Raw genomic sequence first — 16,869 nt, 5'->3', positions numbered from 1 at the left:
AAATACAACAGGTAAATGTGGTGTAAAGAGCTCTAAACTATATAGGTATTGGGTTTTCCAGGGTTTGTGGTGTTTATTGTTTCACTGGTGGCTTCTTTAGCATACCTGTTAGCACTTGATGCTTTAACAAATATAAACCAGCCCAAACCACTGAAATTCCTTGAGTGCTTTCACCTGACCTAATAATGGCAAATGTGTTAGGAGCAAATTCCTGCCCAGTAATGCCAGTTCTTCATTAACAGGTGCTCACTTGTGTGCCTTTGCAGACCAGCAAAACAGAAATGGAGAAATGATCTTTTCAATTATCTGGATTTTGTCTGATTGCTGCATTAGAGGTTGTGTTGTCAGTAATGTCCACAGCACACAAGGGTTCTGTGTTAATAAATGAGACAGTCTGCCATGTTTTGGGCTAGGTATGTTTTCCACTTATGTAAATGAGTCCACATGTGACAGGACTTTACAGTAATCTACCAGATAGTTAAAATTTTGGGATATTGACAGATGTTTTGTGAAGCTGAAACACGATTTACACTTGTTGCACCAAGCATAGTTATAAGAGGACACTTTATAATAGTTGAACCAAAATGTCATGCAGCAGCCACTGGCTCTGAGGACTGGATGAAATGAAACACCCCACTGTCACTGCTTTCCCTCATGCAAAGGGATATGCCTTTATTAATTCATATTTTTTTCCAAGTTGCCTTTGTTCTTCTGAAAAAGACAAGGGAAAATTGTCCTAAATACAGGGGTTTTTTTCTCCAGGGGAGCAATGCTGAACATGAAAAGTTCACTTAACCTGCTTGTTGTATAACATTATAACCTGGATGGTTGTATTGAAACTTGTTGTCACTGAACTTAGGGCATTCTCTTCTCTCCTAAAGTAGACCACTTGCAAACTCTTGGTACTCCTAATACACTCTCCTATCCAGGCAAAAAAATTCAAGGTGTTGGTATGCCTTGCTTGGTTTCTGGTGCAGTTTTTTAATGGGGAAGGAGGATTATAAAATGACAGATTTGGAATCTTAGAAGTTACATCCTGTGGTGGTTGGTAGATGAAGCAAATGGTGAAATAAATATTTTCTGTGGTTGTAGAAGTAAGATGTCATTCAAGTTAGATGTATCTACGAGATGTTAATAAATGCGATCCCTTTCACAAATTGACTTCTCTTTCCCATTTCCCTTACTAGCATTTGCAATGTGATGAGCAGTTCTGCTACCTTATAGACAACTGATAGCAGAGAGTATGAAACCAAGAGGAGGCAGATGAAGAAAAGAAGTATGGCGATTTCAAGCAGGACCAAGAAGGGGAATAGTAGGAGGCACAAATTGAAGAACAAGAAGGGAAAAGATGGTTTGGAGGAGAAATACAGTATCAATATTGGAAGGAGAAGTAAAAAGGAGAAAGGAAGTAAGAATAATAGTGCCTATCCTTACAGGATCTAAGAATGTGGTGGGGTTTTGGGTTTTTTGAGTGATGCTAAATACAACTTAAAATACTAGTGTCATCGTGTAACCCCAGACAGCCACTGAATACCATACAGCTGCTCGCTCACTCCCCCACCACAGGATGGCAGAGAGAATCAGAAGGTAAAATCTAGAAAAACTCATGGGTTGAGATAAAGACAGTTTAATAGAGAAAGCAAAAGCTGCACACACAGGCAAAGCAAAACAAGGAATTAATTCACTGCTTCTTATTGGCAGGAGGTGTTCAGCCATCTCCAGGAAACCAGGGCCCATCACACGTAACAGTTCCTTGGGAAGACAAACACCATCACTCCAGATGTCCTCCTCTTCCTCCTTCCTCCTCCCACTTTATATACTGAGTATGATGTCATATAGTATGGAAAATCCCTTTGGTCAGTTTGAGTCACCTTTCCCAGCTGTGTCTCCTCCTAGTCTCCCCTGAGGCAGGAGATTCTGTGCTGGTTTGTACCAGTCTGAAGTTGCATGTTATTTCTCAGCCATCTACACTGATGTGGCTGAGTCATAAATCTAGCTTACTTCACACTGTTACATACTTGTGTTTCACTATGGTTGCCAACTCATTATCCAAAAAAGAACTTTTGTTCAAGAGAAAGTGAACTGCAGATGCCAGCAGTTGTAGATGAGGCATGTTGTTTGTCTGATCACCCCTTTCAACTCTGCATAAGAAGTAACAGTGACTCCTGTTACAGGTACCTGAGTCAAAGAAGCTTTTTATGAGAGTTTCTGAGAATTCTTTTCTGCTGTCCCATGATTTAAATTTCTGACATGCAGAATGATATTGCTGAGAAGAGCCTGCCATCTGTGTGGATGATCTGTGTTCCATTTCAACTAAATCTCGTGTACTGAATATTTTGACAGCTTTTCTGTGGCTGAAGAATGTCTTTTTTTCACCTTTCATATTAGAATCAATAAGACATGATAAGTCAATCCAAATGCTGGATTTCAAGCTGGACTTCTCAATAAAATTTCTGCAGACAGACTGTCCCTAGCTCCCTCTAGACCATCTCTTTAAATTTTTGTCAATTTATCTCGTAGACCTCTACGGTTTGTTAAATTTGGCTGTGAAGTTCTCCAACTCTATAAGAATGAGCTGACTGAATAAAGGACAGTGAGCCTTTTAGTTTCAACAGGTGTGTTGGACAGCAACTTTTTGGCATGAGCAAGGAGATGCTTCCCATTCTGTCTCCATTGACCTGAGGGTATAGGGGGGATACAGGTCTGTTCTCTCCATGCTATCTATGGCATACTATTTCAATTTTTAAATTGTCAGATTGCTTTTAGTTTTTACACCATCTTCCTTTCTACTTTCTTCTCACTGGATCTCTGTTACATGCAGATGCTGTATGAATTGTCAGAGAACATTACCAGTGAGATGCTGAAGGGTATCATATTCTTCCTGCAAAACCATCTTCCCAAGCAACAGATAACTCTTGTATATGAGGAGTGAGCCAAATGTGTATATGGTGGGAAGGCAAGAAGGAAGGGGGGAAATAAGAGGAAAAGTGTGAAGAGTATTTGGCAGAATAGAGCATAATATGCAAGTTGGTTGGTCAGTATTTATAGGGTAGCAAGAAGGAAGCTGTTGAGAGGTAAATATAGAATTTGGTGCTTTGTGCCTAGGTCAGTCACTGACAGTTCACTGTCTAGCACCAGATATAAAAGGATGACAAACCAAATCTTTGCCCTGCTTGAGCCATGTGCAGAGAAGATTCATGTTCATATGTCACTGGTGGACAAAATTAGCTAAACAGATGATTTTACACTGATAAATTTACATTAACCCTGACAGATAATCTGAAGAATGTGAAGTTTATTGTTAAAAAAAAGCCCAAACCAACCAAACCTCAAAACCTCCTATCTATAATCTCTAAGGCAGACCTATCTGTTTCTTGAGTGGATTTAGGTTAAAATACTTTATTCCATTATTTTTCTTTACTGATTGGATCAAGCAAGACAGGGCAAGAAAAGGTCTTTTGTTTTTAATATGACTCAGAACAGAAAAGGAGAAATTTGGAGAAAAGGATGTGTTTTCTATGTGCATACAGTATCTTCTAGTTGATCTGAAAGCTGTTAAATGGGTTGCCATCTGCTCACTAATAAGTAATTTTTTTTAATTTTTGCTCTCCTTGCTGTAGGGGTAAAGTTATTTTGTCAATTCTTAGAGAAGTTAATGCCGATGTGAGCAAACGTGATAACACCCTGGGGACAAAGAAGCAGATGCCCCAGCCAGCATATACCTTAACAAGAGTTATATTCCCAATACCTAGAGACCCTCCTCCTTCAGATCAACTTCAAGGCTTTTAAAACACATCATGTTATCCAGCATATCTCATTTAAATGCAGTTCATCACACTATCTGTTTTAATGCACTTACCCAAAGTCCTGAGGATCTGTTCGCTTTGAGGCAAGGTCTCGTAAATTTTTCTGTCAAACTGTGAAACTGGAGGAAACACAATTAAAACAATCCATGTGCCAGCTATTTACATTATCTGTATATTCAGAGTTGTCAGGCTTGGGAGAAGCATGCTTCTAGCATGTTAAACATTTTTGTACCTGCACAGGCTGCAGATACAAAAGGGTTTTCCTGGCAGCATAGGAGTTAGATGTAATTTTCTGTATCTAAACCAGGATTGTTAATGGTCTGGTTTAGACTTATCGTGTTTTATTTTGCAGGCTAACAATTTTAAATCCTGCTTCTAAATCCACTGGCTATGTCATAGAGAAAAGCAAAGGTGGAAATGAAGAGGCAAAAACTTAAGTAGTAAATGGAAAAGGTTTTCTTCCATCTCTAATGTAAATTACGTTTAGCTTACCAATTGAAGCTGGCAATTTGTTCCACAGTGCACACTGTTACCATCTAATGGCTAACATGAACTTCATGTACACTGAGATCTTTCCAAAGCAGAGTAAAGCCAAAATGCTGCGTATTATTCCCTCTGTGAGAGCGTGTGAACTGTCATTTCCCCATCACTTCTGAGAAGATAAGTTAGGGTAGAAGATTTGCATGCTATGAAATATGGCATTCAGCAGTGCATCTGTATAGGTTTATCAGATTGTTAAGCATTACATTTTTTGTTACTGTTTCTTGGTTTAGGATCTCAAATGCAGCCATATGAGAAACAAGGTTCCTTGTTGATTAAGCATCTAACAGAACATTTTGTGAGTTAACTGTGTGCTGGTTTGAAAGCAAACCGGTGAGGGACTCTGAGTCCGAAGTACAATTTAATATGAAACACAAACAAAACAACAACAAATATAACAGTACAAATTAACAACCCAAAAGAAACCACTGACAGTCAGCAAGTAACCCGACACCTGTCAGTCAGGGCGTTGATAGCAGTCCGACTGAATGGTGCTGCAATCCTCCTGCAGTGATGGGTCTGTCGGAGCAGTGGTCCCGCAGATCCGATCCTCTCCCGAAGGTTTCAGCAGCAGCCCCTTGTCCTCTGGGGATCCAGCAGGTCAAAAAGGGGCCTGTGCTCATTCAAACCCCAGCTTATATCTCTGTGGGGATGCTTGGCTCCCCGCCCATGTGGGGATGATTGGCTCCCCAGCCCATGTAGGAATGCTCAGCTTCCCCTCACCCCCTGAGGTGAGGCATCTCACAATGGGCCATGTAACTCTATGCATGCCTGAGTCCCAGACAGCCCATTAAACAGAGACAGCCCCTAACGATCACTGCCCCACTTGCTGCTTTAACCCTTGTGGAGACGACAATAGAATACATACCATTGGCTAACCCCACACTGCAACCCAGGACAAACAGAAATAATGCCATTTTGTTATGGCAATTTATTATGTATGCCTTCCTGTTTGTTACTATATTAAATTCATACTTTTTAAAAGCTTGGTGAGATGAAAGTTATGTATCGGGATAAGAGTTATCCTTGTTTCTGATTGGGCCCTGCACTTTGTTGGGCTGCATAAATCAGTGGGGTTTTAACTGCTTCAGGGTTTAAACTGAAGTGAAATTGGGTTTATTTCAGTAAAATACTCATATATGGTTACTAGCCATGTGTTAGGGTGAAGATTTGAAAGAGAACTGTCTGGTGCCGTTGGATGCAATTTCTATCTTGCACTATCCAGGATTTTTAGGAGAGGAGTTTTGCATCATGCAGACCATTGAAGTGCAGCCAGTTTTCCAAGGCATGATGGTCACTTTTTGTCATGATAAACTGACAGTTGTGTGACTCACTGCATTTGGAGTCTCCTGAGTTAGTATGGCTACCACACCTCAAGTCAAATTTGTGCCGCAGATGAGAAAATGTTTTGATCGTTAGTAGTGTTATAAATGACTGAGTCCCCAAACAGGATTGCAGTTAAAGTTTACAGTTTATTATGTGCATTTAAGCAAGCAAACAGCGCTGGGTGCGCGGGGAGTCTCTGCTCTACCAACACACACCGTACAGGTTTGGGTTTCCATTTATGAACCCCTTGTTAACACATATTCCTGACTGTCCCGAGGAGAGGAGGTATCTTTGTTGGGCCATGCTCACTTTGCCTCCTTGGGTCCTCCTGAACTTGCACAGGCTCCCGAGCACAAAATGTTCTTAACAAACAAACTATATTACAAGTATCTTTGCCCACCGCCGGGCACACCCGCGGGGGGGGCGGCAGCGGTGCCCGGGCTGGGCCCTCCTAGGTCCTGCTCAGCTTTTAGTGCTTAGCTATGTGTCATAGCAGCTTCCAACTCCAAACAAACAGCGTCACAAAAAGTATATGGCTTATATTAACAAAACAATATTAAGGTAGCTATTCATATAGATTCCAACACTGCTTCATATTGACACGAACCAGGGGACCATATATCACAGTAGAGTATATAACAGTGGGATGGAATCATGAAGTTTCTGGCTTACAATTACTGTTCATATTTGGTGCGCTCTTGTTTTGTACGTTTAGGAAACAATTGAATTTTTATCAATGTGAAGTAAACACTGGCAACAATTTTGACATTATTTTGCAGGACCTTGTTTTCATTTTTAGTTTGCTAGACAGGGAATGTCATCATCTTATCTTGCTTTCTCTGTAGAGACTTCTGCCTGCATAATCTCCAGTTAAATCATAGGTAGGTGAAGGCAGTCAGAAGAAGTCTAAACTGACTTTTGCCTTGAGCTCCCTGCCCTGAGGAGAGGAATCTACACTTGTGAAGTGTAAAAGGCTGGTGAACTCTCCCTTGCTTGTAATAAAGTTTGTTTAAACAAAGCTTACTCTACCCTGACTTATACTATTCAGTGAATATTTTGCTTGTGTGTTTTGAGGGTTGTGTTTGTGTGGCTGCACAGTGTAATACTTGGGTGCATGCAGTGGTATTCCATCAGCACAAGCCCAAAGGCAGGTCAGGTTTAGCACTGTAACTGCAGCTGCCATTCAGCCAGGCAGTTGGGCATTCCCCTGTGATCTCTGGTGTATTGTGAGATGGCAGTTTGAAAATCTTGGGGAGGGTGGGTAGGTTTTGTACAGCTTAGATATTCATTTCTCCTTGCTGTCCACATTGTATGCTTTCTGTGTAGCTCTAGTAATACAGAGCTGTGCCAGAAAGAAATCAGCCTAAAAGAAACAAACAAATATGATGGTTGCCATGGAGGCTTCCTGATAGCATACAGAAACATATGCACACGTGTGTGCTCTCCACCTATGGAATTCAGGTTGTGTCTTGTGCTGCCCTTGTTTACACAGATTTAAGTGGAACTAGTATAAAAAGAGTCTGCTGGGAAAGTTGGTATTTTGGGAAGATCATGATCTTAAAGAGGGATTTTTATTATCCACAACTTTCTGGTATCCTGTTCCTCCATTTGTTTTTTGGTGCAGGAGCTGTGTATCCTGCCTTGTGCCAGTGGGGGCCACAGTCAGTTGCTGAGCAGTCAGTAGGCTCAGCAGTTTCACTTCCTGCAGACCAGCCTTTCTGGGCAGGATGAATTTCTGTTTAAAGGGTCAGTGAGACAGTTCTAGAGGAAGCCAGAGGGACAAAATCAGGGTGCAGGGGTGCTGAAGGAGATTACAGAGACCACAGTTTAACACAGGACAGGAGCATTTCCAGGAAGGGCGAGAGAGGACGAAATCAAAACTGAAACTAGTGAAGATAGAGGAAGAACGATGGGGAAGGCACAGTCCTTCAAACTGCTGCGTGATAGGAGAAGCCAATCTGGCAAGAGCCAGCCTGGGCTTGGTCTTCTCCACAAAGCCACGGCGCAGATCGCAGCATGCTGGCACTTTACACTGCAGCTGAAGCCTTGATTAAGGTATGACACAAAAAAACTGGTGCAGGGAGAGAGACATGCCGAGGCTTGGGATGACAGAAACATTTTGGACCTGAAGATCAAATAACGTGTTGCTCTGTGCTGCTCCCAGCCTTTGGATAAAGGGAAAACTTGTGTCAATGAAACATGTCAGACAAGTTTGCTCATTGTTACTAGTGTGTGTTAAAATAGGCTAGGGTGGGTCTGAGAGGGACTTCAGAGAAAGCAGGTAAGTCATGGAATCTGCTGATACAGCGGGACAGGGGACTGAGATCTTTTTTAATGGAAAGATATCACTGATTCACCCTTCCCTCACTGTCTTTTAATTAGGATCTTTGTAGTAGACAGCAAAGTATTGAACTGTGTCCTATGCTAGAAAGCCCTAGGTATTCATGCTTAGTGCGTTCCCTTAAAACAAAAGCAAAACCTGGATACTTTTGTGACTTTTTTACCATTTTTTCTCACAAGTTCTGTAATAGTCAGTTTTCTGAAGCTGTAACTGTGATAGGTGGAGTAGGGATCTGCTGCTTTATTACCAGTTTATAACTTTGTTGTAATGTACTTCTTGTAAGTCACGTGACAGTACAGCCTATTGTACAAAAGGCAGACCTTTTCCTGGATATTTGAAACATAGCCTATGGCTGTCTCACGTTTTTCAGAGTTGTTCCACTACTCCTCCAGCCTGTCCTCCAATGCAAGTGATGCAAAATACTAACAACACATTATTGTTGTTGTTGTTGTTGTTGTTACTGTTATTATTAAGTTTGCTTGTTGTGACTTTAATTTAGTAAAGTGTAAGAAAAAGACAGTGGCAGTTAAACATTGTTTTAGTTGTGCTCCCTGTAATTACAGACAGCCTTAAATATAGCATATAGGTGGCATATCTGTTCTAACTGCAGTAATTTGATGGATTTGAAGCATACAGTCTTTGAGAAATAAAAATGAAAATTCCCTTTACAAGAAAGATTTGCTTTTATAAGCACATCCCTTAAAGGAAAGGCATGATTTATGTGAGAAAGAAGATAACTTCATAACTAGCTATGAAGTATTCTTCTCTTTCCTGAGTGGATGTAGAAATATAAAGTCAGATCTGAATCATAAGGATAAGCACATTCAGATACTAGTGGTTTAGTTGTGAAATGGGCTGAATGGTATGGATTCTAGCCTGTTAAAAAGTTCAGCTTGAATGGATTTAAAGAACATAGTATTTGGTGTCAGAGCATGAATAATATGTGCTGCATCACAACACATTTTGCTGTTTTACCTGTTTTTAGAAAGACAAATATTTTAGATTCAGCTGTACATTCACTCTTGCTAACCAACAGAATGCTGACCAAGGGCATGCCACAAAAATCTGCTTTTCTGTAGAGTGGTCCTTGGAGGAGAGGGGAATACAATTGTCTGCTAATCATTGTTATTATCAGTTAGTCACCTGGACTGCCTTGGAGTTGTCAGCCTGGTACTGAAATGTTTGCAGTAGCAGAAAGATTAAAATGGATTGCATAGTATTCCAGTAGAGTAGAAGTAGGAAGTTTAAATTTGCCATTGTCAACTTTTCTGTCTCCTAGTGAGTTCAATGGGACAAGAGACCTCTACTGAATGCATTTCTACAGTTTCTCTTCAGAGGTTCCTAGGTGTCTCACATAAGGCAGAGAGAATAAAGTGGCAAATGGTTCTTTTACTAGAGGGAAGTAGAGGCAGGTCCTTCAAGTGTCAGGGTGAGATAGTTGAAAGGCTTGCACTTGGTATTTTCTAACCTTCTCTTGTGCTCAAAGGTCAATCCATAAACCTAGTTTAATATTTCTTGAGTTGATGCAGGAAGTGGGAGTGAACGGACGTGGTATTTCATGCTCAATGAAACAGAGATAATTTGGTAAGAATTTTCCTGGCCTTTTTAAAAGGGTTGACATGATCTGTATTTCATTTGAATATTACAAATTGATTGAGAGCTGGGAACTGCGTTTTAATTGATGCAGATAAACCAAAACAGGAAGAGGTGTTTTGGGTATGCTGACCATTGTCAGAAGCAGTGTATAAAGAAAGGTGAAACCAGATAGCTTAGAGTAGTTATACTCATGTGGACTCTTAGGTTTGTTACAATGTAAAACCTTTGTTATGGTGTAAAACTTACCAGGCTCATTTATTACATAGTCTGTATTTCAGACTGGTAAGTGCCTGTTGCTGTCAAATGGGATCAAACCTCAAAAAACCTTCGAAATCCCAAACCCAAATGAAAACAGCAGCAGCCTGCCAGGATTGTACAGCCTGTATGTTGGTACTTCCTGGTGTCTAGGCACACCATAGGAAGCAAAAATGATCCGTGACTTTCTCTGTTAATGTCACTTAGTGTAGAGGTTATAATATTCCTTGTTAGGTCAAGAAAACTGCAAGAACTAAGCATCAAAGCTATGATACCAAGACAGCCTCTCTCTACTGAAGTACTTTTGATTGCATGTATTTATTTTGGGCTATTCTACACGATGTGGTACCTTTTATAATCATGTTGTCATACTACTATTACTGACAAATGAAATCAACTGCTGCTTATGTTTAGATCCAAATCCTGATGTGAAATGAGTACAGACTTCCACAGACTCCTTTTTGACATTTCCGAGGCTTTGGTCACAGATGAACTGGCAGCGCTGAAGTTCCTCAGCCTGGAACACATCCCCATGAGGAAACTGGAAGCCATCCAGGAGCCCAAGGCCTTCTTCCAAATCCTGCATGAGAAAGACATGATCGAGGCAGGAAAACTGGACTTCCTGAAGGAGCTGCTCTTCCGGATTGGCCGGATAGACCTCCTGTCTGACCACCTGGGCTCCAGCCGAGAGCAGATGGAGAGAGATCTGCAGGCCCCAGGCAGGGCACAGGTGTCAGCTTACAGGTACACCTTTGCATGCAAAAGTGTGCAACAGTTGTGTTGTGTACTGTCTTGTTTTCTGTCTCCACCGTTGTCTTATGAATATCTCAGCATAGCTGAATTTACTACAGCATGGATTTCTGCCATTGTGAGTTTTACATTTTGCAGTTCAAATGTGTTTGCTTCTCATAAATTTCTTGAACAGTCTCTTTCTATTCTTTATTGTCAGGCAACTGGTATATGGAATTGCAGAGGACTTGACTCCAGAAGATGTCAAATGTCTGAAGTTCCTGCTCCAAAAACAATTACCAAAGAGCAAGCTCCAGGATAATGCTGTATGCAAATTGATCTTGAGAAGTTTTTTGCAATGCTAGCTTAGAATCCACTAGTTCTTGTATGAAGGGAGGAACAAGAAAGCAGTCTGCTCTCTGAAAATCTGTTGATGAAAGAACTGTGTGAAAGAAAGGACCCTTATTTTTCTCACTGTATTTTTGCTCTGCCCTTTTTTGCTCTCCTGATCCTATTTTCTCTCCACCAACTGTCTCCCTAATATCTTCTTCTTGCAAAATCCATCATCCTTTAATCTTTGCTTGGTATTTATAAGACATTTGTACATATGCTGTATCTTGGAAGAGTGATGTTTTCTACAGGAAAAACAATGTTTTGGAGTCAGAAAATCAAGCTCTAATGCAAGTTCAACTGCAAACTTTTGCTTGTCATTTGGTACATTTTCCTCTTTATTGTAATTTGAAGTAACAGCATTTCGTTAACTTCCCCCAAAACGTATTAAGAGGTTTAATGATCTAGTTTAATACTTGCAAATAATGAACAATGTTGTAAAAATGCTTGGTATTATTAATGTGCTTCCTTAAAAGTCTTATTTGTATTGTGGCACCTAGAGGAAAATTAGCAGAATTACTGCCAGCTTGGTGGACTATTGAACTTTAATAAACAAAATTAGGCCTGAACACCTTTTCTGTAACAGAAAATATAAAATGGCTTAGCTAAAAGACTAAAGTGAACTTCATAGGAAGACAAAGGCATAGCATTCCATGTTGTTATCCACATCAGTGCTTTATACAAAGCAAGATAACCTAGCTATAGGCAATTTCCAGTCATCCTGTCTTAACCTCAGTGATGTGTTTGTTCAGTTGCATTGCATCTTGACCCTTGTTTTAATGAGGTTTGGGGGAAAAAATAATTGGTCTTTAGCTGGTCAGTCTCTGGGAATGAGGAGGATGTCTTCTGTTCTGTCTAGAGGTGCCTGATAATGCAGTTATTGAAGGTCACTGTATGAGTTTAGGTTATGTGTTTTTGTTTTGCCAGTCAATGTTGCAGGTCTTTCTGGAAATGGAAAGAAATGGGATAATTAAAGAAGATAACCTGACAGTGCTGAAAGATCTATTAATGAGATTTAGAGCTGACTTAAAGAAAAGAATTGATATCTATGAAGAAAAAAGAAAGGGTAAATTTATTTAACCTGATGTTTAAGAATAGAGCTGAAGGGGTTTTGTGGGGTTTATGGTTCCATCTTGGCAGCTCAGGAGTCCAGAGATAAGAGAGAGACTTTATGGTATCCTAGCATAGGCAGAGTGGCTCTTGAGTGAAGTTTTCTGCTACTTCATTATCCTATTGTACATTCTTGTGTCTGTTCTTGAAATTTGTTCTGTGACTTGCAAATGGTCTCCTTCTCCCTTCTCTTTGCCTTAAATGCAATTTTTCTGTTCAGGAAAAAATGCAGTGCTGGTTTTGGACCAGCATAGCTTTTCAGTCACTGAAAAGCACTGGAAGTGACAGTTGACTTGGGAAAACTTGTATTGGGAGATTGTCAGCAGTTCCTGCTGTTAGCCAGGCTGTTTGCTCTTAGTCAAAATCCCTGAAGAACAGGTACTTTGCTAAAGTGTAACTATTAACTTTCTGTAACCAGATGGGAAATTTCAAGGGCTTCAGCATATCTGGGCTGAGGTGGTGCCTTCTGACACCACAGCTGGGCCTTATTTTTGGGAAACAGGATGTCTCAGCCAGCAACCACTGAGACCTATTAAATTTTTCCTCAGAACGTCCATTTGGATGATGCAGGACATATTTCCTTAGACACATGCAGAGGTACTGACTAGTTTCCCCAGCATGTCTTTGTGCTGCTGATCTGTGCTTGTGTCTCTAAAAGAGTAGAAGAAATTTGCCAAGGGTGGCTAGTGTAACCAAGGCCTGTCTCAGGGCAATGGCTTTTTAGTAGGATTGTTATTATTTTGTCCCCATTGGTAAGCAGAAAAAGAGCATGTCATGTAGATCTTCTTGCCCTGACAATTAAATTTCATTTTAAAAGATCCGTGTAACTTGTAAAAGGGTACTGTCACTTTATTTCCTTGGTAGAGGCATGGGTTTGATGATTTTTTAAACTTTTTTCAGAAAGTTGTATTCGAATAAGTGTTTTGTTGCTTTGAGGAGGTCTTCTGTTATGCAGGTATTCTGCACCCTTGGGGCATCCACCCAAACAGTAATGTTCTCTGGAGAAGAGACAATGGCCTCAGAAGTAAATGGACCAGCTGTAGTGTACCACTGTGTAAAAATGAATCTCTTCTTTCACTTATGTACCCCATAGTGGAGATGCTACTGAGTGGCTTGCCTGGGGTGACTACCCACATTCAACCTTTTATTATCTGTATCTTACAACCAGTAAAAGAGCAGAGAAGTGGAGCACAGCTCTGCATAGCTTCTATAATAACCAGTAGTCTGTGAAACTGGAACCAAGCTTGGCCCAGCTCTGCAAAATTGTCGTGTCTCACTGATGTGAAAACTGCCCTCCACCTCACTTATTGTACTTGGTTTTGAGTGTTGAAATACACACGGTGGAAAATTTATCTTTTTAGTCCTAAATTGTTCTATTTATCCTCTCCTTCTTAGAAAAGTATTCCAAGGAAGAACTCCCGAAAAAATTCCAAGACAAGAAGCAAAGGAGGAAACAAAAGACCTAGTAAGAAATACCTCAAAACTGCCTTTAAAGTATTTGTCTAACTCCTGGGAGGGGGAGCATAAATTCGTAAGACTTAAGCAGGTGGAGCAGCCGAGAGGGAGGAGTTCTGGCCTTATATGTAGTCCTTGGAACAACTCCTATTTTCAAAACAAGACCAAACCTTCTTCCTTTGTGGGGACCTGACTGTCAGCAACCTTTCAAGCAAGAAATGAATGAGTAGCTGTTGTGTGAATACCAGTCTTACTGATAATGGTGACTGGGACATTAAAGTCCTGGCTACGATACTCTGGGACAGGTGGGAAGGGAACAGCAGGACCTGATACCTCACTGGAATCCCACAAGGACACTCAGGGTGCAGGAACCTTTCGTCTGCACATGCAAATTTGTGTTTCTGGTTACTCACATTCTCCCATGTCAAAATAATATCCTCACCATAGAGAGAGAGGAGGAGGGAATTCAGGGACACAGTGCAGATTCCTCACCTCTGTAGCTAGATTGTATTCTTAGGCTGCTCCTTTCTTGTTTCTTGGCCCCTGTGATGTTTTTGTGCTTGGATAATGAAGGACCAACAGTCTTTGTATAGCATTTTTCTGTTTGAATGCTTGGCACTGTTTTCTTACCTCATTTTTTTTTTTGTTGTTTTTATAGCCTGTGAAAACATATAAGATGAAAAATAACCCCCATGGTTACTGTGTGATTCTTAACAATCACGTTTTTAAAAATCTGGATTGCAACAGAGAAGGAATAGTGAAAGACAGAGGTAAGTACTTTTTTAATCCAATTACTGGTTTTTTGGGGTTTTGATAATTCTCCAAAACAATTATCTAATCTTTCCTGTGAAGAAAAGATTTCCTTTTCACTTTTTGATTGGTTTCAATTCATATAAAAATATTTTAAAGTCCTTCAATTCTCTTCAATGCTCAAATAAATGCACTGTAATTTTCCTTAAAGCCAGTCTTCCTGCAAATCACCTGTAAGGTAAACAAGAATTTATCTTTAAAAAGTAAAATCTGTCTCATGAAAGGACACATCATGGATATTTTAACTCAATCCAGCTACAGGCTGCTTCCTTTCCAGATGCATTCTCACTACCCACACAACAGTTAAGTCACTATTTGCTGAGAAGTTTTCATAGCATTTGTGAGCAGGTCACTCTGCCTTCCTTCTTGCTTCATTGATCATTCTCACAGAATGAGGGACCTACTCCATTTAAGAGTGGCAGATTTTGTCATTCTAGAGAGGTACTTCTTTAACTCACCAAATGTCGTTCTTAGGCATCTGAGATTACTTTGCAATGCACTGCTAAAGTTTGCTTTAGCACAGTAAACTTCACTAATTTGTACTGATTAATCATAAAGTCTGAAACCTATTTTTGTTTTAGATAGCATGATACTTAACCCATTTGTGTTTAAAAAAGTAAAATTAGGCATTTGGGTTTTTCTAATAAGATTTGGCAGGCTAAGAGTCAGTTAGCTAAGTTTATTGGTAAGATCTCAACACTTCTGCTAATATCTGATCTACAACACAGACACTGATATTTCAGCATCTTCCTTGTCACTGTTTAACAAGTTCCTTCTGATTTTTTTTCCCAGAGGCTGTGAAGAGGGTCTTTCAGTGGCTTCAGTTTGAGACAGTTGAGTACATAGATCTAGAAACAAAACAAATATATGAGAAAGTTAAAGAATACAGCGATAAAGATCATAGTAACATGGACTGTTTTGTTTGCTTCATTTTTTCCCATGGTGAGTTTATAAATACTGAAGATTTACTCTCCTTCTTCAGTGGATCTAATTGTTCTTCTCTTGCTGGCAAACCCAAGCTGTTTTTCATCCAGACTTGCCAAGGCTCCGTAGGTCATCCAGCAGTTCAGGTAGAAGGAGACGTTTCTGGATGCCTTGAGACAGATGCTACCCCTCTGACCTCCATTCCTGATAAGGCTGATATTCTAGTTGTCATGGCTACAATGGAAGGCTATGAATGCAGTATTGAGACTGGCAGTGTTTACATTCAATGCCTCTGTGACCAGATCAAGTTGCTTTGCCCATTGTAAGTACTCTTTTTTAATCCCATTTGGAATATTGCACCCATATGCATTTAAGCATGCTGTGCTGAACATCAGTGTTTTGCATTTATGCTATATATGTATAAGATATATGTATATTTTCATTATACAGCAGGACAATACCAAACAGTAATTATTTTGGAATTGGCCAATGTATAAGTGACTTCCCATAGTTTGCCTGTTACAAAACCAGGGTTGTAATGCTGGAATATTACACAGAAACATGTGTATATACTTATGTGTGTGTGAGCTTTTTAACATTTTTTGGCTGATGAGTGATTTTTATTCCATTGACACCTGACAAGAGGCTAATTTGTTGAGTGACTGCACAGACAAAAAAAAAATTCAGTCTTCTGTAGTCAATTCTCATTGTTGCCTCCTCCCCATCCAGTCATAAACTTGATTTAGAAAATATAATTTCTCTTCAGACATCACTTTCTCATGGTGTCCAGAAAAAGACACGGAAAACGTATAGGTTTGGATCTGTTTCATCTTAGTGCACTCTTCTGACTATAACCAAAGCAGGGAACTGTGTTTGCTGGTAAAGAGATGATACACAGAGGTTTATTCCCCCAAACACACTGAATTCTGTGGTTACACAATGGAGTGTGCCATCTCAGTGACAGGTAGGGTGAGGGGAAGATATCAGCTTTCCCTGAAATACTGCTTTATTGGAGCAAACATAGATCAGCTTATTGTCCAAACTGCAAGTACCATATATTTCAATATAACTTTTCTTCATTTTCATTCAAGCCGCAAGGATCTCATGACCATCCTTACAAAAGTGAACAAGAAAATGGAAAGAAAAGTATCTGGAGAATGCAAGCAGGTGGCAAAGATATCAACAACACTACTGAAGCAATTGATCTTCGAAATTCCAAACTGTCAGTCAAGTGAAAAGTAGAAAGATAAGAATACAGTCAGTTAGTAATCACATCTGGACTGGGCTTCCACAGGGAAGAGAGTTTACAAGAGAAGTTATCTGGATCTGTGCAGTTAGCTCCAGTCCTTTAAGGAGCCATGGGACCTAAATTTTCTGATTCCCATATTTAGTCAGTCTTCTGACACCTGGATCTGTAGCAGTTGGGTAAGGCTGTGGAAGAGTACAGATCTGGCTTCCTGTCCTGCAGAAGCAGTGGAGTATCTTGTCTGGTTTTCAAGTGAGGAAGCACTTCGAAGTAGTATGATTTTTAAGAGTTATTGGAAATGTCAATAAAGTCCCATTTGTGTCTGAGTTGTTTTAAGTCCC

At 40.1% G+C, this 16,869-nt stretch overlaps 1 protein-coding gene across 1 annotated transcript; it reads left to right on the top strand.

Annotated features, from left to right (window-relative positions):
- The first annotated feature begins 10,297 nt into the window (after positions 1–10,297).
- LOC103803668 (caspase-8-like) lies at positions 10,298–16,524 on the top strand. The gene is made up of 7 exons (XM_009076239.1): positions 10,298–10,608; positions 10,814–10,919; positions 11,911–12,049; positions 13,455–13,558; positions 14,207–14,318; positions 15,151–15,604; positions 16,374–16,524. The coding sequence occupies exons 1-7, from the start codon at positions 10,298–10,300 to the stop codon at positions 16,522–16,524; spliced, it is 1,377 nt and encodes a 458-aa protein (XP_009074487.1).
- The last annotated feature ends 345 nt before the right edge of the window (positions 16,525–16,869 follow it).

This window comes from Acanthisitta chloris, unplaced genomic scaffold (assembly GCF_000695815.1).
Source record: "Acanthisitta chloris isolate BGI_N310 unplaced genomic scaffold, ASM69581v1 scaffold19226, whole genome shotgun sequence".
In the NCBI taxonomy this organism is placed as follows: Eukaryota; Metazoa; Chordata; class Aves; order Passeriformes; family Acanthisittidae; genus Acanthisitta; species Acanthisitta chloris.
Note: the sequence above shows the minus strand (reverse complement) of the source record. Positions and strands in the feature narration are given on the sequence as shown.

Excerpts from the sequence above, each read along its gene's own strand:
- LOC103803668 (XM_009076239.1), top strand. The coding sequence starts at position 10,298 with ATGAGTACAGACTTCCACAGACTCCTTTTTGACATTTCCGAGGCTTTG. Across the intron at positions 10,609-10,813 it reads GCACAGGTGTCAGCTTACAG|GCAACTGGTATATGGAATTG; the intron begins GTACACCTTTGC and ends CTTTATTGTCAG. Across the intron at positions 14,319-15,150 it reads AGGAATAGTGAAAGACAGAG|AGGCTGTGAAGAGGGTCTTT; the intron begins GTAAGTACTTTT and ends TTTTTTTCCCAG.